The sequence below is a fragment of the Erithacus rubecula genome (genome assembly GCF_903797595.1).
Source record: "Erithacus rubecula genome assembly, chromosome: 4".
NCBI classification, from domain to species: domain Eukaryota; kingdom Metazoa; phylum Chordata; class Aves; order Passeriformes; family Muscicapidae; genus Erithacus; species Erithacus rubecula.
The window spans coordinates 47460436-47483225 of record NC_136686.1 but is presented as its reverse complement, the minus strand read 5'-3'; the positions used below and the strand labels follow the sequence as shown (position 1 = coordinate 47483225).

The 22790-nt window shown below is 36.7% G+C and overlaps 1 protein-coding gene across 4 annotated transcripts in view; it reads right to left on the bottom strand.

Annotated features, from left to right (window-relative positions):
* Window positions 1-22790, bottom strand: part of CPED1 (cadherin like and PC-esterase domain containing 1) — a 140818-nt gene that overhangs the window by 3743 nt on the left and 114285 nt on the right. For all 4 annotated transcript variants that reach the window (XM_079303056.1, XM_079303055.1, XM_079303058.1 and 1 more), the window contains 6 exons: window positions 21272-21389; window positions 14633-14769; window positions 5360-5580; window positions 4997-5098; window positions 4705-4792; window positions 2722-2868 (listed from right to left, as the gene is read on the bottom strand). In XM_079303056.1, the coding sequence (XP_079159182.1) occupies window positions 2722-2868; window positions 4705-4792; window positions 4997-5098; window positions 5360-5580; window positions 14633-14769; window positions 21272-21389 (813 nt within the window). The remainder of the gene's footprint in view (window positions 1-2721; window positions 2869-4704; window positions 4793-4996; window positions 5099-5359; window positions 5581-14632; window positions 14770-21271; window positions 21390-22790) is intronic.

Genomic DNA, 22790 nt, shown 5'->3' with positions numbered 1-22790 from the left:
CTGAAGGTCTTGTCTCAGTGAATACCCAGTCACTGATGAATAATGAAGCAGCTTTGAGAGAGACAAAACTCTAGAACCTTGCACATATGCAGGACAGAGGACCTCATCCCAGGCAGTGGCAAACCCAGAGAATGCAGAAAAGGTGGATAACTTATTTTTAAAATGGTACACATATGCTGCCTTGATAGCTCTGATGCCCACGAGTTTTCCTGCTAAATCAATCACAGCAGACACTTGAAAATGCAGAATTCATTCATTAATTAACATATTTATGCATGTTAGTTTTAAAAAATATAATGTATATTTAGTGTCATTGAACAATCAGAATCAACACTCATACGTGGTGAATAAATGAAATAAATCATACAAAATTAGGTATGAGTGAAGAAATAACATGTGCAAAGGCTTGAAAGACTGAGCAGAGAGACAGTGAGGGAGCTGGCAGAACTGAAAAGAGGAATTATCCAAGTAGAAAATTAATATATCCTCTGATCAATTTCATACAGCTAAGCCAAGGGCTATTATTTGTTTTCATGCAATTACTGTAGGTTCATTTTTCTAAATGAGTGCCTTAGATCTTACAATTATTTCAAAATGATGCCACCTTGAACCAATCACCCAAACTGCATTCCTGTTAGGCATAATCTCCCAGGAATGCAATCTAATGTTCACCCAGCCAACAGCAGCCAGACACTGATCAAGATACAAAAATCCCAAGGTTGCTAATTTTTTGGTAGCAATTATGATTTCATTGCCATTAAAATATGAAATAAATCCAAATTAAAAAATAACTTCTGTAATAATAGTATAATGCTGACCAATGTCTATAAGAATTTTCAAAGAATGAGGTAGATAAAAAATCAAGTTTTCATGTGTGCATAGACCTAGAATTATGTTGGCCAGTAAGTGCTAGGGTTATGCATGGTATTTTATCCCAGCTCAGTAAAATCCCTTTGAAAGTCCAGATCCCCTAGAAATCTGAGCAAAGATTGTAGAGTCTAGAGAGATGGAGATTTCTATGCCATCAGGGACACCTGAGAAATGCGTTGGTGGGAACTCAAATAATTCTTCAGGCCATTCAGAGGAAATAGCTTTCTCTTCAGCCAGCTAGTGGGAACTAAATGAGAACTGCTGAAGGCATTTCGGTTCTTGATTTTTGACTGCACAGACTGCCCAGTCCTCCATTCCTGCACACCCATGGCATTTACAGAGGAGTGCCATCTTCTCAGACTTTAGGAATGTCCATTTTTAAGAGAAAGAAAGTGAAAGTGCAAAGTACAATATTTGATCTGTTTCATCTGTTTTCAGAAAACATGGAAAGTGCTGGAGTTTTACATAGTGTTCTTGGCTTTATCCTTGGGGGCAAAATGCCATTTTTGTGGTGCAAACTGCTTCAGCACCTAATGAAACTCCACTAGCCAGGATGCAAAAATAAGCTGATGACAAAACTATTAAAAATAATGAAGTATCAAAAGAACTCAAGACTTTCTTTTTGCTTTCCTCAAGGATCAAAACTGGTTTTTGGTGCATAATGGATTCTACTGGGCATATCTATGGCTCTTTCAGGCACAATGACCTCTTAAGCATCATTAATAACACCTCTGTGAGCCAAATTCTCCCCTGATCCTCTCCAGAAACTCATACTCTATTGAGATTCCTTCAGCAGAGAAGCAAGACTAAATCTGCACATGAGCTCATACAAAATGATGGAGGAGTACATGAAAAATGCTGATGACTGATCACACCCTGCTGTTTTTCCACCCAGTTCCATACAAAGTATTTGAAATATTTCATTTTGAAGCCCTCTGTTTCACTCACAAGATCTGTGGAAATGGCAAACATCAGCAATCATCGTAAAAACACCAGTATCTGGGTTCTAGATAAAAAAGGGTCAATACAGCTGTCTGGGTAAAATAGAGGGAAGCATTTGGTCCACGGGACTGTTTATCAATCACATAAATATCTACTCTGGGACTTACTCCCTCCTTTCCAGCTTCATTTGGACTGAGCTATGTTTGTGCCTCTCAAGTATTGAGCAGAGTATATTAAAGGAGTGGTTAACTAACCACACCTGTTGATGTTGGCCCCAAAGCAGGATAGAGGCCATGGCACTGGCCTGAAAACACGTGAGCTAATGTGGAGCCTGAGGTGGAAACCAGTGGTGAAGTTGATGCATGGCACATGAGCTTACTTGAGTCTGATAACACTCCCCCAAAAATTCTATAGATTTTAGTCAAGAAAACAGGACTACCAGTGTGAGAATAAGAAATCTACCCTTCTGTTTGTACAGTGGATCATGGTAACTACTCCAGATTATTTTTTCTCAGACATAGGAAAACAGATATATAGCAGTAAGATTGGCTCTTCAATTTTAAGGTCCATTTTAACTGTAATTATGGCTGATGTGTGCTGAGCTGTTTAGTTAGAAATACATCAGTCAAAAACCTGTGACACCGAGTAAAAAGAGAAACTGAGTCCATGCAGAAGTAGCAGAGATATCATAAAAAATAATACAAGAACCTGGAAACTGTGCAACATCCTTTTATGTGAGTTACCTTTGCAGAAGGGCCCCTTTGTTTTTATTTCACCATGCCAGCAGTTTTGTATTCAGGCCTAACTTTGAGTGAAAGATGCTGATCTTACCACATGCCTTCTTCTTTCCAAGATCTGAAAGTTAAAATATCTTAAATACCTGGGACAGATATAAGCATAAACTATTACCTCATGGAAATGGCAGCCGCACTTCCCTCGCAGGAATTCTTTGTAACGTCCCATGGTGATGACAAAAGTGTCAACCACTTCATAGCCCAAATTTTTTGCTGTGTCCAGAATAATCAAGTTTTCATTCCACAAGTTTTGCACTTCTGCCTGCATTTCAGATAAAATGTTGCAATGTCTTGTCAGAAGGATTGTTTAAAGGTTATTGTGTCATGGAAAAAAATAGCAAAACTGTGTTTTGAATAAGCAATTATGTTATAGTACAGACATGAATTACTGTAAATTCACTCTTGATAAAAGGTACTACTCCAGGACTGATGTAGGGTTTTTCATAAATTATAATTACTTTTCAGTAGATATGCAGCTTCCTTTATAGGAAGATTTCATGACTGTTTGAAATATAATTTTTGGGTAATGGTTTTTAACATGTACTTCACTAATATGAGGTGTAATTCAGAAAAAAATCCATTTATAAAGTTTATCTGTAACAAATGGTGAAACTGCTCCTTTAAAGAAAAATTCAGCTTCAAATCAAATTCATTCAGTTACTTAAAAGGAACTATAGTGACATAGGTATCCTAAATATGATTAAACTGAAGAGCAGATTATTATTTCTGAATATACTTCAGGAAGATCAAGAATTAAAAAAAAAGTTAGCCATAAAGTTGGCAAGGCAGTGGATTCAACACGGCAACAAAAGGCCTTTGAGAGTAGCTGGGGTAATCCTGAAGCCTAGAGCATACAAACCACATGGATAATTTGGCATATGATTCCAAAACTGAAAGGGAAAAGAATGTTGGTTATGCACTGTAGCTGATTTCTGGAGTTTTGTAAATTTAATGAATGAAAATACAGTCTTAGGAAGTCTTTAATATTCTATCTTTGCGTCACATACCCTGGATTGAAGCTCTTCATCCTAGGACTGAACTTCACTGAAAACTATGAAAGGAGCTATGAAAATGTTTCTTCATGTTGATGACAACTATTTCTTTACTTTATTCTGTTTGGGTCCTCCAGATAAATTAGGAAAATGGTTTGAATCAATAAGGCAGCATTCAGTAGAGACAAGGCAGATAGGCAGTACTAACTTAGAAAATACGGGAAAATCTGACAGAGCAGTCTCTGTAGCAAGGAGAAGGGTGAGAGTAGTGGGAAGTCACATGCTGAATGCAGCAGTGTGTTATGGTTGCAAAAAGACGTGGGCGCCAGTCCCCAGCACACAAGGAGTGCTGTACGTAATCTGTGAAAGGTAGTAATTTTCTCTTTTCAACACCTGGGAATAACTGGAGCATGACACACATCACTGGTAGGCATCACTTACTCCATTCTGCCTTCCAGTGCTTCTCATCCATGCATTTTATGTGTGGTCAATAGAGAATCATTGTCCAAATTGTAAATAAAAATAATGAATCGAGTGAGTCACACAGTGCATTGAAATCAGCACATTTGTTGCTCTGAGAGACCTGGATGTGATTTAAAACAACTGTAACATCTGATTAAAATGCAAATAACAGGCTGGATTCCCTGGTACATTCCAGCTGCTCTGTAATGTTCTGCCTTCATAGGTGGTTTAAGATAGATTTATTGAGTTGTACAAACCAGACAAGTCAATTGGATGCAGCAGTAACCATGGAGGAAGCCTGGGGAGAGCCTATGTGCAATGTGGTATGAGGAGCAACCTGCTTATCCCCAACACAATCTCTCAATTTTGGCAGCAGGATTAATATTGGAGCTTCCTCTGGTTCTTGGGACAGCTGACCAAGCATGGTATCTCAAACAGCTCTCTGACTGCAGCAGAATCCATGAAATAAGGAAATTGGTTTGAATCCCTATTAGTAAGCAGTATGAGCAAATACAAACATTAATCAGCCTTTGATCCACTTAAAATGTGCTCAGCAGACATAACATATTTTGACCAGACAGCAAAATTAATGATGGCATGACAAGTCTTTCATGAAAATGCACTCAAAATGTACTGCAGCTTACCTGTGATAGAGAATGGATTCCATCCACTGGAAGGTGAAAGCCCATCCCTATGGATTTGACAATTACCAGGATATTTGATAGATTTTCCCTGTTTTGCAAATTTAAAAAAAAAAAAAAAAAAAGCAAGGACACACTTTTTACTTGACATATCAAATAAAAAGGCATGTTTTAATTTTTTTTCAAAGTCACTTAAATACATGCTTATGAAAGAAACAAATGAAAAGTTTGTATTTAAATTTTTTGTTGTTTCTCATAATCAAAAATTTGAATGACACCAAGTACATAACATTACCTGTTCAACACCTTTTGGATAATTTGCAGGTGATTGGAATTAAGCCACTGAACACCACCTACAATTAATACAGTCTGGTCTGTATTCTCCAGGGGACGTGATCTGAAACCCAGAAAAGAAAAACAACACATGTTGCTTTAAACAGATGGCAAATACTTTAACTACATTGCTTTGCATTTCACTGAACTGTATCTGGCACCCTGATCAGATGCCTGATGTAATTTTCAGCTATTTTTTAACCACACAATATGGTCTATGCATGTTATGTTTTATTGTTTACTGACTTTAGCTGTAAAGCATGTTAAACACATTTGTGAATAGAAAGATAATACAAACAAGGAAGATACAGAGTTTGTGCAGTACCTCTGCAGCAGCTGTTCCAGTGCTTTTTCAAAAGTTGGTCTCTGGTTTGCATTCATCCAGAACTGGGGGTAGTAGGAGTAACTGATAAATGTTTTCCCCTCATTGATATTGTGATAACATTTAACATCATGAGTCTTCTGCCATTCCTGAAGAGTCTTATTCACTCTTTCTATTAGATAATACATCATGCCTCTGTTAGTTGAGTCACCTATAAAAAGAATCTTCAGATGGAAAAGATATGATTAGAAATTGCACAATCCAGAAATCAAAAGCTAAGAAAAGAATACAGCTGGTTGGGAGGTTTTTAAATGCTTCTCTTAGTGCTCCAGACATATCTTTGTAAACTGCAAGTACCCTAACATCTTAATACTAAATTTAGCAAAATCTGTGTGATTTGATTAATAAAAAAGCTGTATTATGTATTTTAAAGACAAAAAGTGCAGTTTATAGATGGCTATAGCTGCAAAATTAACCCTGAATCTTTCATCCTTGGTGATAATTTCTTTTGCTTAAGTTTATATTTACTTCTAATTGCTAGCACACAATTAGTCTCATGATTACTTGCAGCTTCCTGCTTTTTTTTTCCTACAATTTTTCATGTGGTTTGCATATATTGGTCTTCTTTAAATGGGATTCATTGGAATTTATACCAAAGTAACACACCCACACACCCACACCCACACACCCCATGAAGAATGCAGCTGCTGCCTTATTTGTAGAGAGCTGGTCTTTCTGCAGGTTCAAAGGGGAAAGAAAAGAGGGTTATTTGGGTGGAGGATCATCTGAACAGAGTCCTGTCATGTGTGATGTGACCACCAGAAAGCATCATGGCCTGAAGGCAGTTAGAAATCCTGCCAGGATGAAGTACTTTAATTATAGCAGTCTCTGCTGGAACTACCCTGAACTTGCAAATGCATAAAGAAGTTAAATCTGGATTTGCTCCTACTCATTCTGTAGATTACTCTGAAAAAAATAAACATGGGGAGTATGAGGTCTCTGTATGGGGACACCACAGAACCTAAAGTGTTGTGGCAATTTCATTTTAATGCTATTGCCCTATTTTAAGTGGATAGGACGAGCATTTCCTTCTGAAGAAGCAGGTAATAGAAGACAAGTCCAAAGAGTAAGAGAACCCAGGTTCACTGTGGTTTGCCAGTGAAACTGTGCAGGATCAATTACGACAATCAGCTCAGACAGAATCCACAAAGAAGAGCAAACATGAAAAACTGGGATTAAGAAAACCCTCAGAGCCATCACACAGTCACAGTCCTGTTCTCTGCAGAGAAATACTCAGCTTCTCCTACCTCCTCTGGCACTTCATCCTGTACCTTGGGATTTTGTTGTTTCATTTCTTATTTTGATTTGGAGTTTGATATTTTACCACTTCCACCTTGAATATTTGATTATGCAAATAGAATTCAGATTACACAAAATGACATGCTTAAGGATATATTTCCAACGTTTTTTAAGAAATTTTATGTGGTAGAGGCATTTTGGACTATGCTAATCTAACACATTTGTCTACCTATTTATCTATTCCCTTCAGGAATGTCACAGTTTTGAAAACTGATTCCACTTCCCACTATAAACCTATTGTGATTAAAAAAAAGACACAACAGTGTACCCATGATATTTCCCACAGAAGAGAAGGAATATCAAATGAGCCCTCATCTGGTGTTAGGGCCAAGAATGGGCATGACAATGCCTTCAACTTCCCATGCCTTTGCCCACTGTGGGCTGCAGAGAAGCCCTTGATAGATTGTGTATAGTAGTAAACAAATAAAAATTAGCACTGAGCTCACAGACTCCCATCCTGGACTTCTAAAAGCCACTTCATAGAGGAAATTCTTAAACAGCTGCTGCTCATGCTTGTATTGCACAAGCATTTCTCTCACATGCAAGGGGGTTTCCAGCTTTCCACATCATGTCAGAAGAAACCTCTTTAAATCAAGCATAACATGACTCACAGAAGTCAAGGATCCTTGGATCCATGGAAGGACTGATTGGATATTCTCTCTTTCCCTCTCTGACAGACACATACATGCATAAAATGATTTACAATTAGGAAGACAGTTCATGCTTAGAATATGTCCTAATTCTAAAGTAGGTTAACTTGAGGTTTTAAGCAACAATTCTTTTATATTGCAAAATCTCTTTATTCTCCAGCCTGTCTATATCCATGTCTCTTTAATCTCCATTTCATAAGCCCATCACTGTAGTATCTTGATGCATATCTATTTAAAAAGCAGTTCTCAGATATTCACAAGCAAGGACATCATCAGCTTGTAATGTGGGTGGGAACATTTCTGTAAAAACCCAACACATCATTAGCAGAATAACAAACAGGCCCTACCAAGTTACACACATACAGCAGTTAGTAGAACATACAAGATTGCTTCTCTTCTGGTATCATATTACACCATTTTATTATCACAGCACATGGGAATTGCAAAGAAGCATATTCAGCTATAAATAACATGAAATTGGCAGATAGGACATTTTTATCTCATTCTAGTGTGACTAGAATTCTCACCATTGTTTTCTTCTAGCTGTATTTGACCTAGTCTCATGTACTGCTGATTTCAAAAAGCACAACAACTTCCATGGAAAAAAAAAGAAGAAAAGGACCATGGCCACTGTCAATGAACATGATGCACAGATGTCTTTTTTGTCAACACTGCAGTTTAGGTGTGAAGAGTCATGCCAAACATTTCCTAAGTCTCAAACACTGCAGAGCATCAAAGAATAAGATCTCTTTCCCATTTTTTTGTTATGTCAAAATTCGAGCAAAACACATACACACATCCCTATCTACACTATTACATTATATAGCATTTGAAGGCTTTGCAATTCTTCTATACCTACATAGGTACATACACATAAACAGTGGACCCATGAATGAATTTTCAAGTCTGCCCTGGGGGACCTTTCTGGCCAGGTCTGGAGATGGAAGGGCACCATGTACAGTAAACCCCTACCAGAAGAAACAAATTAGTTACGATCATGTCTTAAAGTGGCAGCTCTAGTCTGGAAATGCCATAATACTGGACACCTTATGAAACTATCAGGTGGGTTTTAGCATATGACTATTGTTGTCCTGATGTTCTGAGAATGTGAAATAGATGTCAGGAGTCAGAGCAGATTCCTTTAGAGTAATTAGCACAACTAGATGAAACAGACAACTGTTCAGGCACTGACATACTTCTTCAAATGCCATCACAAGACTGATGAGACTGCACTCAGCCTATTTCCAAATCAGGAATAAGAAAGACAGCAACATCACACTGAGTAAGAATACATTTTGTACCACTAGGGAAATTAACTTAGACTTTTGGAAATAGGCCTGCTAAGAGAATAGTCAAGACTTGCTGCAAGTGGGAAAGAAAGAAATGAGTCTTGTGGTTGTACAGAAAGACAGATCAAAAGGGTAGGCCATCCTTAAAGATGTCAGTCAATTATAGTAACCAGATTAGTTCACAGTCATGAAATCTTTGATTGTTCAAGTAGGGATGAGCCCCATCAGGACTGTACCACTGGAATCAGTCAAATTTGTTTAATTCTGTCTTCCACAGTGAAATCACAGGTTTTTTGAAAGGTATGAAAACTAGGACTGTAATATGTGAAATCTATTGCCCCTGCCCTCTAGTTCTGGGAGGGAGCTTAAAGTCTGCAGTCATCATGAGACAATAGCAGCAATCATCCTCTGGAGACTGTGTGATTTTGAAGGGAACATTCTCTCATAAGTCTAAAGAAGATCTCAGATGGAAAGATAGGTGTGCATTTCTGGTAATTTGATGCACTCCAGGCTGGTGGATGCTAAGCACATCATCAGCACATCTGCACACACACTGCATCCATTCATTAAGATTTTGTCTGCATCCAACAATCTGCTTCTACCCATTGTTCAAGCATGATGTGAGATGTATAAATCCTGGACAAATACCCCAAATTCTTCTTTTTCTTCTCCTTATAAAAAAAAAAAAAAAAAAAAATTGTTGATGAAGAGGAAATCCTAGGTAATCCTACCCTCTTTTCAAACTGCCCTTGTGCAGAGCTGACTAAATACATTTTGTTATGGTGTGCAGGCCACTAAAAAGCATCTTTCAAAGCCCACCTTTTGCAAGTCAGCTTCATTTTTAGCAAATACTTGGAGGACTCAAAGGTTAAAATAAGTGGTGCTTAGCCTGAGGAAGAAAACCTATGTCCTTCAACTAACCCAAGACTTCTGATGAATTAAAATAGTCTCTCGATGTAATTGAATGTATGGTAACTAAACCCACATTTTTTTCCATACAGTTAGATAAACTCACTATAGTTGGATGTGCCATGTAGTATTTAATATGTTTTGAACAAAAGGCTCCAGGGATGATTCTGTATTTATCTCTATGATAATAATGAGGAACATGATGGCTTAGGTGGGTAGAGTAAGCCATATCTCCTTTTTTTACAAGTCTGGCACAAGACTTATACATGTACTGTTCAAGTTGATGGGGCAGTTATCTGCAGGATGACTAAATGATCAGACAAACATAAGGTTATAATTTTACCAGTCAAATAACAACTCTTCCACACAGACAGATGTTTTCACTGTCTTCTGTTGCAAATATTTTGTGTGAAAAATTCCATTATAGCTTAAAGGCTTTGAAAGATTGTGTAAGCATAGTGGAATTCATATCCTAACCAGACCTATCATTAAAAATTAACCACACTTGGGAAATTTAAACATCTGTAAGTTCAAAACACTACTTAACTCTAAAATATTATTAAGAAATCATAAGTTTAAATTCCTGTTTTAACAGCTGAATTTTAAGTACTTCAGCAAATATTGCCTTTTCATATTTCCTGTTCTTAATTACACATGACTCAATGGTATTTTATTATAAGACTAAACTCTGGTTAGTACTTCTCAATGATAAGCAAAATATATATCCCTCCTGCTATTGAGGCCAACTTTCTATATGCTGCTAATTGGATAAATAATAACCTGTTAGAACCCATTTTGCTTTGCCCATTTTTAAAAGTACAAAATCAATTTTGTACAAAAATCAAAGCATTATCTTAATATATTTGTATATGTCTTACAGCAAGAAGTTACTAATCACATCTACAGAGGATTTTGTTGAGCCAACATAATGCAGATATAATATTTTACTATGGTGTATAATATTTTATTATGATGAACAATTTATTTGATTCAATTAGAACATATATATGGAGTTCCCAAAGAATGAAACAGTCATCTCATTATCCTTAAAGTGGTAGAGAAAAAAGACTGCTGATATTAAAAGTGTACTGAAAAAATCTATTCAGCCAGCCCCACCTTAACCTCAGCACTTCCAAATTTTCCTGTTTACTATGTATGAAATACAAACATATGACTGGCTATTCTTGCTAACACATCATAAAGCAAAATAAGGCCTCATAAAACTGTTTCTGGGCATGTACATATATTCTCATGTCTCCATCAGCTTGGGTGTTATTCTTTCACTACAGGTGGTCTTACGGTTTTATGAGACCAAGTGTCCTAGTTTTGGGTGGGATAGAATTAATTTTCTTCCTAGTAGCTGGTACAGTGTTGTGATTTGGATTCAGGATAACAATAATGTTGGCAACACAGATGGTTTCATTGTTTCTGAGCAGCACTTACACTAAGTCAGGGACTTATCAGCTTCTCATTCTTCCCTGACAGAGAGGATGATGGCATGAAAAGCTGAGAGGGGACACAGACAGGACAGCTGACCTCAACTGGCCAGAGGGATATTCCAAACCATATGGCATCATGTTGAATGATAAAATTGGGGGGAATTAGTTGGGGGGCAGCAGCTGCAGCTCTGGGATGGGATGGGCATCAGTCACGGGGTGTTGAGAAATTGCATTGTGCATTACTTTGTGCATTATTACAATTATCATCATTATTATTATTACTATTTTCCCTTCCTCTTCCATTCTACTAGACTGTCTTTTTCTGAACCCACAAGTTTTACCTATTTTCTGATTGTCTCCCTCATCCCTGTGGGCAGGTGAGTGAATGGCTCTGTAGTGTTCAGCTGCCTGCCAGGTTAAACCAGAACAACTTAGCTCAAACAGTTTTATATGCACACAAACTAACATAGCAGTTAATGATGATGTGAAATCAATTGGAACTCATAGCCAGGGAAACAGATCTCAGTTAAAGATTATCAAGCTCAGATGAGCTTTGCAAAACAAATCAATTTTAATATAAGAAATAAAAGTAGCCTGGAGTTAGAAAGCAAATTAGAAAGCATTTGTGAAGGCTTGATTATGATGCAGATAGGAAAGAAGTGCTCTGTTTGTATGACCATAAATATATTTCAGAAAAATTGACAAATGAATACAAGAAATTAGTGACAGATACCTGCTGCCCTTTATCATTGTTATATGAAACACAAGAAAAATAGAAGGGCTGCACTTAAAGATACAGTTGGTCTTCCATCTGCTGCATTTTAGTCAAAAAGAGCATTCACTTTACATCTTAATTCATCACTTGCTGGAGTGAACACAAGTCAGGATCACAGCACAGCACTGGTTAATCGTTGCCTGTTTCCCTTCACACTCATTAAAAGTAGCAATATAAGTAGGCATTTTTTCATCTTTTTTTCTTCCCTTATAAAACGAATGGAGAAGCACATGAAAACAGCCTCCAGCTAACAAAGATGAAATCTGACAATGGTATAGAGATTAACACCTCCTATTTAAATTAAAGACGTAATCACAAATTTATGCTGTTTATGTCTTCATGATCATAGAATCATGAAATGGTTTGGGTTGGAAGGGACCTTAAAGATCACCTAGTTCCAACTCCCTGATATGTGCAGGGAACCTTCCAGTAGTCCAGGTTGTCAGAGCCCCATCTAGCCTGCATCTAAGGATGGCAAGCTCACAGCTTCTCTTGGCAACCTCTGCCAGAGAAAAGGCCAAAGTTACACAAGCTTAATATTCAAAATCCCTGAATAAAGAGGCACATGGAGGCACACAGGCTAGTTGAGCCCATTTTGAGAGGACACATGGATCAGTTCTGTTGTTCTTAGCTAACTTCAGCAAACAGCAATGTAAATCAAACAGTATTCCAGATCACCTTGGTATCCTCACTTGGGTTGATGACTTCTGCCCTTTTGTTTGGCATTCATGCTATTTTTTGACATCTGATTTGTTTTTGGCATTGAAACTTTCTGCCTATTTTATTATGGAAACTATGGTACCTTCAGTTTGAGATGTCAGTGATCTCTGTAGTGCTTAGAGATAAGGTATATAATAAATCAAAACTAAAATCACAATTGAGAATAGATAAATACTTATAGATGGTTATGAAAATCTCTTTTATAGATGGTTATGAAAATCTCTTTTAAAATAAACATGTATTTGTTCTCAAGAATTATGCCTTCCTACAGCTCAATAGTGCCTTCATAAAAGATCCATATTACTTAAACCTGTGTAACACAAAAGTCTTTTTCTGTAACCAAATGAAAAAGAATCTTTTTCTACTGTATCACTTGGGCAGTGTAAAGTAATTCCAAAGCTTGACTCATCAAAGACAGAATCTGGATCTTATCAGCCAAAAAGGAAACTATTTTTATTCATCTGACTTTGGTAGGAAGAAAGCCTCTCTCAGTTCTTAAGTTGTATTGACATAAAGGAGTTGATCCAGGCTCTATATTTATTTATTTGGTAAAAGAAGCAAAAATGCTATTGCAAAATTTCAGACAAAACTAAAATCACTACAAAATTATGACAAAAAATAACATCTGAGAGAAAGAGATAGGAAAAAATATACCAAAAGGGGAACATGCTTTAGAGTGATGACTTTAAAAGAATAAGGAAATTCAATATATGTCTGTGTGAAGGTAACAGAGGTAATTCAGCAGATTTCTACAGAGCAGTAAAGGTTATCAGACAGTGTCAGGAGACTTCTGTAAGATGCACAATTGGAAACAAGTGCTATTAGTCACAGAGATTTTTTCTCAAGGTGTTAATGTAGCTCACTTAGGATCTGGCTGTCATCTGACACTAGAATAGATCAATAACCTTAGAGAGTTAGAACATAATGGAATTTGAATTGAAAAATTAAGCTTCACAGACACTCATTTCATTTACTTGGTTTAAATAGACCCTTTACAAATGCTGTCCTGTTTCTGACACTGATGAATATGAGCAGTCCAGATTTGGGATGTGGAAATTCCAGCAAATACTCTCAGCTATACCCTGGCAATCCACTTCCATAGTGTCTTACTGCTCCTCTGCTGTCCTTCAATTGCCTGACCAAAGGGTCAAATGTCAAATGTCCACAGAAATTAAAGACCAAAGCAAAGCAATCTAATTCTTGAATATTTTTTTCCTGTGGCCAATCCAGAAGAGCTTTTTTTTTTTTCTTGTACAGGAGGAGCAAATCAAGCTTCTCTGTCATAAAAAGCAGTATTATTTTAGAAATACATTCTAGGAGTAACCTGCAGCTCTATAGTAACAGAGAAAACCACAGGCAGAAATAAAGAAAATGGCAATAAAGTACTTCATAAAGTGCAGGCAAGAAATTTATCAGAAATTAAGGACAAAATATTAACTGAAAGACTAATATTTTTGTCTATATGGAAATGCTCTTGGATTATATCAAAATACCACTTTTAGTAACTATTTTCTTACCTAGACAATATACTTTAAAGAGGTGGACACAGCTTTATAACAATTAATTACTTACTTTCTGGATACTTGTATCCTCAGTAAGGTACCTGAGCCTCAGATCAGAGCTCTCTCTCAACAGTATAACAGTCATAGCATGCTTATTAAGGAGACCTTGTGTTTCCAAGCAATCACTTTAGAAGCTTCACTAAAAGAAAAGAATGTGCAAGAAGACTTGGTAAGATTAGTGTGCACAAGCAATGCCATGCATTAGGTATGGAGCAGAAGAAAACCAATTTGCACGTGAGACAAAATTGTGACAACAATGCAAATACATCCTCCATTTGCTATCCTTGTGTACTCACTGCAAGTCTGACTGGTAATCACATACACCACAGGTCTTGAAACTCCAGTGGTGTGAGCTAAGATCCTCCGTGAAACAGCAGCAGACAACTGTGTCTGCACATGAGGCTGAATTATGGACAAAGGTTGGTTTTCTTCCCTTTGAACTTTCCATCCAAATATTTCTCTAGCTAAAAAGGGATTTTTGCCACGTACCAATCTTAAAAATATTTGAAAGCTGTAGGACCCTAAATACCCAGGTGAAAAGGAATGGATTGAAATGCAGAGCCTGGTACTTACCCTCCTGCCCTCCACGCAGCGCTGGAGCTCGGGCTTGGCCAGTACAGAGTATCGGCAGCCGTGGGGCTGCCAGGTTATTTCTCTCCAGTCACAGGTCCTGTTGTCAGAGCAGCTGAGGCAAGGGACAATCCACTGCCCTGGAAAACAACAATGAATATCAGCACCTCCTCTGAGTACTTTACTACACAGGAAACAAGATATTTTTGAGTATCTTACATATGTATGAATAAAAAAAAACTCATAAGGGAGTTTCCCCTAAATTAAATGCCCTCCAGCCCTTTGAAGAGACTATTTCCTTTCACTGTGTTATGCTCTTTTCATTTAGGTTGGAAGTTTTCTCCTTTCCCTGAAAGACCTGTGAATGTTCAAATTTGACAGCTCTTTTGTGGGTTCATTTCTCAACCTTGTCCTTTCTCAGCAGAAGGGATATGAGAAAGAGAAAATGGGTGAGAAGGTTGGATGCAAAAAGAAAATATTGACATTCAGACATGTCTGAAGATTAAGTCTCATCTACAATGGAACATCTAAAGGTTGGGTGTATGGTTGAGAGCAATTGATATAAAAATGAAGCAAGATTAAGACTTTACTTCCAAAATACTAATTATCTTTCAATTTTTGAGAATTCAGAGGAATGTCCCAGACTACACAAATTTCAGAAAATGACAGTAAGGGGAAATGAGTAACATATCTGATTTATTATAGCCTGATCTTATTTATAAAAATGATTTTTATGATTAGGAGCACAAAGTGGCATTGCTAAAAATCAGTGGGTTTAAGTAATCCCTTATCTAAGGTTAAATGGTTTTGTTATTTTGATTTTCTAAAACTATTCTTTCCAAAATCCTACTGGAAGCTGGAGGGATTTAATTTCTGAAGGAAGACAGAAAACTTTAGAGCTGCTTTTGTATTCAAATAACCAAAAGAAACACTTTTTCTAGCTCTTATAAGTCCACAGTGCTGGCAGTATCTCCCAGTGCCTATGTAACTGCCAGCAAAACCTACTTTTGCTCTTATTAAAGACATTAAACAAAGGAGAGTGCACAGGCCTAAGGACCTTGTGTCGGTGCTATCAGGCCACAGATGGGTTTCTCACCACAGCCCAGAAAACAGCCCCAAAGTCAAATGCTTGGAGACCAGACCTGGAGATCAGGTCTGTCCCCACCACTGCTACCAGGCAGCAGCTCAGAGCCAGCTGTGTCTGATGGATTGCTGCTGCACAGAAATCCACAGCACAACCCCAAGGCTGCTTATTGACATTTCACCTGGCCAGGGACTGCGGGGGAGGCTGAGCAAAGAAACCCTGAAGGATCCCAGTGGCCTTGGAGAGTCAGCTGCTACCTCAGGAGCAAGGGAATTTCCAGGGAGGCAGCCTGTGCTTGCACTTAGGCAACAGTCCAAGTGACTATGTTTTGGTAAGCAGCAGGGTGAGTCATCTTAGCAGATAAGAAGTCCTTCTAAATAAAATCATCAACAATTTTTTTTTGCATGGGAGCTCACATGGGTACAAATAAGGGACAAACACATCCCACAGTGCCACAGCCATGTTTCTGTGTACCCTGTACAGCTGCCCCTATTCCTGCCCTGTGCAGAACATGCCCACACCACCCTCAGATGCACTTGGAAATGACTTGGAGACAATGATAGCAGAGTGAAGCTAAACCCTGCACACTGGCTTTGAGCACACTGTTCAGTGGGCATAAGCCAGCTGCCCCTGTTCCAATGGGCACGGGTGCCTTGTGGAGACTGTGCTGGAAGGAGGGACTCAGGACCATGGTGGGAGGGTGCAAACAGGAAGATACTCCATGCTTCTTGCTCAGTGGAGTTTCAAACTTGCATTTTCTGCATCCTAATCATGCAGCTGTTAGGGGAAATATTTCCCACTCAGTTGAGGACCACTTTAAAGTTCAAAATTCATTATGACAGGAAAGTAGCATGCTTGTAAGCTGGTAATTTTTGTGCGAAAAGAGAGATCTGAACTTTGCTCCCAAAGACAGATTCTATGTAGAGTTTGTATCAAAGGATTAAATTGAATTTTTATCTGAAGAAATGGATACTCAGGTTCTGGAGCAGGGAGTTCTCTTCCAAATGAATCCCCTCCTCAGCTGGGACACCAGAGGCTGAATTTGGACAATTTCCCTTACTGTAACCTCCCAGTGCTGGCTGTTGTGGTCCCTCACTCATGCTGACCCTCCCTTTTGAGGTCCCTTGTTCCAGGCTGTGGTCTCCTCCATTCTTTGAGCCTCCAAGATTTCTATTGCCACTTGTGGATCTTGCTGTTGGCTCCCACTTTACAATCCATGACAAAATGGTCATTCCCAGCTTCACAGTAGTCTCATGAGGAGATTGAAAAGTGCTAGGTCTCCAATAACCCACCAACAGGTACCATGCAAACACCTTTTACTGCTTTCTACCTTTTTGAGTAATAGTGCAGGGACAGAATGGTTGGTTGGTTGGTTTGAAGTCAGGACTGAGACTCTGCCACTACTCTAGTGGTCTTAATAAATGATCTGAGAGATGTTTCAGGCAGTGACTTATATTTTAAAATTATATGAAAACTCAGTATTTTTTTCCTGATGTTGTAATTTTTCTTTCAACCCAAACATATAAAAGTTCTGGCAATGTCTAAAACGTATGAGATCCCTCATTTTATAGAATTTTCTTTTAAACATCCCATACTTTTATGAGCTGATTTGGTTTAAGGTAATAAACTAGAAAAGTAGAACTATATAAAATGAATATTGAGGAGGCAAAATATCTAAACAATAAAAATTTAAACTTTGGCAACTGAAAGTGATAAGTAACTTTGAAAAGCTTATTTAAAATAGTTTGGTTTATGTTCAATAGCTACCTAGGTATATTAACAAAAAAAAAAATCAGTTTTTGGCACATGCTAAAGGTTAGTAGCAAATGTAAAAAAGATCTGAGAACATGGATATATGGAGATAAATTCATATTTTTAATAAGCACTAGCATTTATTGCTAACAGAATAATGCCTGGTTTTATACTTACATAGATTTTTTATGATGCATGTAAATTTATGCATTTTAAATCAAACTATTATGAACTTTTCCTGTCACAATTTCCCAACAGTTTGTCAATGCATTCTTAACCTTCAAAAATAGGATTGTATTAAAATATAAAATTGATCTCATAAAATAGAAGACAACAGCAAAAAATTTTAAAAAATATTAGTTTGGAAATTAGCCTTATATTCTATAGCAATTTTAAGTTGCTCTTTCCTCACTTATATAGTTTAGCAGCACATAACTAAGCACCATTTCAATCAGGCAGCATTTTGTGGTGCTTCAGGCAAAAGCATTAACATTGGATCTTCCAGGCAAGGACAAGCTTACCAACAATTAAGTGAATGAGAGCAAGAGACACACACTCTTATTTTCTTAACAAATTAAAAATTGGCACAATCAAACTTTTATGAAAACCTGTAAGTAGGAGGTTTTCACAGGAAGAGTGAAAACTGGATTTTTGGCTCATTAGTTATCAGTTGCATACATAAATCTTCTGCTTAAGATACGAGATTAAACATTGCCAGTACTCCCTAAAAATACCCTCATAAAATGGCATGAAAAGAAATATATTTTCAAAATAATTAGTCAGGACTGTTTACTTTCCATTTGAAAAAAATACAGCCTAAAATTGAAAGTTTTAAGCAATAACAGCTGTACACTTGATAGCTTTGCTTTTTCTTTCAGTGTCTTCTTTTTTTTTTTTTTTTATCCTTTACATTGTCATAGACACAATTAAACATATTTTGTTTCCAGATTTAAAATCAAGGCTTTTCTATAGTGCCAAACTATCATCCATATAAAAAGAAAATGGGATTCTAGCTTGATAATTCAAAATCAAAATATTTACCTTACACTGAGGCTAATTTGATTTAGGACTAGCTTACTACTGTATTTGGTGTTTATTTGACACCCTAAGGTCTTTAAAAAGATTTTTCTCTGGGAATAGGCTGAGGAAATATTTTTGGTTTTTGTTCTATCTGTATTTATGAAAAAACAAAAGTAAGAACTACTTTTAAAAGGACATTATTTGCTACAGAATAAATGGCCTTAGGCCTATGGACTTATTTCCAAACTGAAATCTAGTCCTTGTAACCAAAGGACACATTCATTTTGCTGGACATCAATTTATGTCTCTGCTGGATCCAAATCCAGACAGGTGTTGCATGCAGAGAGAGATCACAAAGAATTATTTTTAACTGATACCGTTGTAAGAAGAATGGAAAGTGATATATAATTAAAACATATACATCACAACAACAGAAAATTAGAAGTGAATCTGCGTTATCTCACACACCAGATTTTGTTATTGCTACAAACCACATTTCTACAGACTGCAGTAACCTGATTCACCTGCAGGAATTTAGCACAAGTTGGGTTCTCATGGTCTCTTTCAGTTCTGTCTCTCCCTCTGAGAAGCCAAGCACATGGTTAACGTTTGCTGACTGCTGCACTATCAGTAATGCAACAACATTGAACAAAGAATTAATTTTGATATGACAGACTGGTTCAAACCAGACGTGAATCAAAGAACTTGTGAAAAAAAAGATTTTTTTGGTAGAAAAATTGTAATTTTATTCCATGATATAAACATGAAGGAAAGAAACTTCCTCTGCTGTATATTCTGATTTGAATTTATTGATTATAAGAGGGACAGAGAGAGAAAAATTGTGTAAATTAAGTCGGTTTTTGGTAAGGTGTTGAGCTTTCTCTAAAGAATAGTGCCATGGTGACTAGGAGAGGAGGAAGTCACTTCTGTCTTTGGCTGGACTCTGAATTACTGTCTCTTCTATACATCAAAGGATTAAAAATGAGTCATGAAATCCTGGTTGTACTGAACTATAAAGCAGCCTTCTAAATTTTACCATTAATGTCAGAAGAAGTAAGGTTATATATTTATCTCTGCTGTTCTCCCTCTGTACAAGGACAGTGAATGACACCTAGTTACTTTTGCAGAATTACTGAGTTGCCTTCTGAGGGGAAATGACATTGCTTGGCTTCTCTGAAAATTTAACTTATTTAAGAAATATTACGACTTTAGTAGGGAATTTGCCAATTGTCTTTCTTCATTGCCAGGATTGGTATATAATTTGGCTGCTACAAATTTGGAATGATTTTCCACACAAAGCCATGCTGTCAAGTTCCAGCTGGAAGCTGAGACACACATTAAAACTATACACACACTTGTTGCCAGATACTGCAAACCCCTATTCTAGGCTCATTAGACACCTTTTGGCAATATTCACTATAAGCACAAATTATTCTTCCCTGTTTAATATACTTGTCCTTTGAGTATACATCTCCTGAAGGTTGTTTGAACTTTGTGTATATTATTCACAATAAGGCTGTAAAATATACTACATTCATCATACATTACTTAGCTAGATTCAGTATCCAAAAGGACTATGTTGTACATCAGAAGGAGTTTGTCTGCCTGAGAAAGGATTCAGTGGATTTGGTTTGGATTTTCTAGTTTTGAACTTTATGTTCTGATATTGTTGCACAGAATGATACGCAATTTGTGTGGTTAAAATACTCTGCTAGTAACAGCAGTGTCTCTTTTGGGCATTTCCTCCATATAAGACAAATTTATTGTTTGCCTCTGTTTCACATGAAGTGATGCATTCAGGCAGTTCCCACATTCCTGTATTTTTTATTGACTTTTCAATGAGTTTATGCAAATTTACTGCTGAGAGAGGCTGCTCCTGTTTATAGCAAGATAAATAAAACAGTTGTGTCAGTAGACTATAGAGGACTATTGGTTTATTTTTCATTTCTCTAATAAAGAATGGAACAAAATTACTTACTGTCTAATACAGCAACTTAAACATGAACAACAACTTAAATATGAACAAGACCCCATACTTGAGTAGTTAAAGTACACTTGAATAAATCTTCATGAAACTCTGGCTTTCACATGAGTACCTCCTTGACAAAATCTGTTGTAATCTGAATTCTCACTAAACCAAAGGCATGTCTTGATTGTATTGGTTATCATATAATGTTTGATTTGTCCATCTTGTGTTTTAGGGTATAAGTATACCCAAAATTAAAAACTAATTTTGTGTTTTGAATATAGCAGTGGAGATATTCAATTCAAATGGATCGAAGTGTTGTGTTCCTTTTCTAAAGTTAATTTTTATTTTGAGTAGAAAATCCCTTCTATGTAAGATAAAGCATTTTTATTTCAAGTGGTTTCAATGGAATATTTCAATGCATTTTAAAGAATACATGATAATTGTTATGGGCTGATGTTTGGACTGGCTCCTCTCCTTGCTTCTTTGCCATATCGAGTACTGTCTCATACACCTCATCTCTCTTCATTATCGCTAGGGCAGACGCATGAAGCAAGGAGAGGAGCCAGTCCAAACATCAGCCCATAACAATAATAACACATGCAGTGGTGGATCACTGATTAGAAAATTATTAAACAAAAAATTCTCACATAAATAAATTATTCTGATTTAAAAAATCAGTAACTATTACAAGTGATTAGTTCAATTTATTGTGCATAGGTTAGTGAATGTCTGCAGCAAAGAGTTAATACTGTTTCTAGTTTTTCTTTGACAAGGTGCATGAGTTAATTTTCAGAAAAAAGGGGAATAAAGTACAAACCTTTTGTGTCTCCAGCTTCACAGGTCTTAAGCATTGTCTGTGAAATTGCTGAGAGGTATTCACGAGAGAGAGGCTGCAAGCCACAGGACTCTTCTGGGCGAATTTTGGAACCACAGTCCTGAATTAAAATAGAATATGTGAAAATGACAGCACTGTGACCAGCCACATCACCTTAAAATCCTCTTTAAGAATAAAAGATATTTGGGGTGGTTCCACGATTTGGTCATCCTTAGCTCTTCAATATATAGTTTAGTATGAAATTTAGAATGCTTTTTCCATGCAAAGGTTTTGCAATAAATTATCCCAATCCACAGTAAACATACAAGATACTACATTTGCTAAAGATATGAGAAAATGTATTAAGGCAAACATACATAATTTCATGTAACATCATGTGGTCTCTATATATTGTATAATCTCTATCTATTTGCCCTTAAGAATTGTGTATGCTTATTTTTAGTCACATGGAATCCATTTCTGTGATGAAATGCCCCAAATTAGCTTCAGGAGATACAGGTGCTTAAAGGAAAAAAGAATTCTATTTTCTAAAATGGTGCTAAAATTAATTTCACAACTGTTATATATTCACTGTTGCTATTATATTACGCTATATCTATGATGCTGTGCCTAAATTGCACCAAAACACAATTAAGTCCTAATAGAGTCAAGGTGCTGACAGTTAGTAAAATCTGTGCCACTGATATGGATAGCGATATGAACACATCTTGGAATTTTGTAAATACTGGTGGTTCTTGATTATGCAATCAAAAGGCAAAATGAAATAGTTGTCTCACAATTATTCTGATCTCATTAAAGTCCATGGTGGTGAAACAAAAATGTAAAAAAATCTTCCCAGTGACTTCAAAGGTTTACAGTAATATCTGTGTATAAATAATCAACAAAATAGTGGTTATGTGTGGGTTGTCCTGTTCTCTGCTTAATCTCTCTAACTAGGGAAAGCTGTTATGACAAAATGAATGGGACAGTATCTTCTAATATTAAACTGTGTTTTGGAGTCTCTGGGTCTGGACATGCTATATTGCTCTTTGACATATATAACTTCAACTAACATTAATATCAGAACTTTCCTTCCTTTCAGTAAAACAATTTGCACAAGACTTCACAAGAGAGCCCCAAGTTCCTGAATGTGCTGCCATTGCCCTCAACATAGTGCCATAAAATAACTGGGATTTTGTCATTCATTCTGCCCAGAGTATGTGTTTAAGCAAACAAAATTTTATTTTAATCACATTTCTTGGGCAATAACATTCACAACAATTTTATGTTCTTTGTTTTTTGCTAATTACAATCAACATGCAGGGAACTGTGTAACTGATTCCCTTTGATTTTGTTGTGTTTTCAAAGTAAAGGACACTGCTTGCATTTAATTTGTATTTCACATCTAAACTGTCATGTCATGAGATATTGTGAATCCATAAACAACTTATTTGTTTTATTTTTACCTTTGTACCAATCATTTACCATCACTGACATATTTAATATAATATGCAAAATGAAT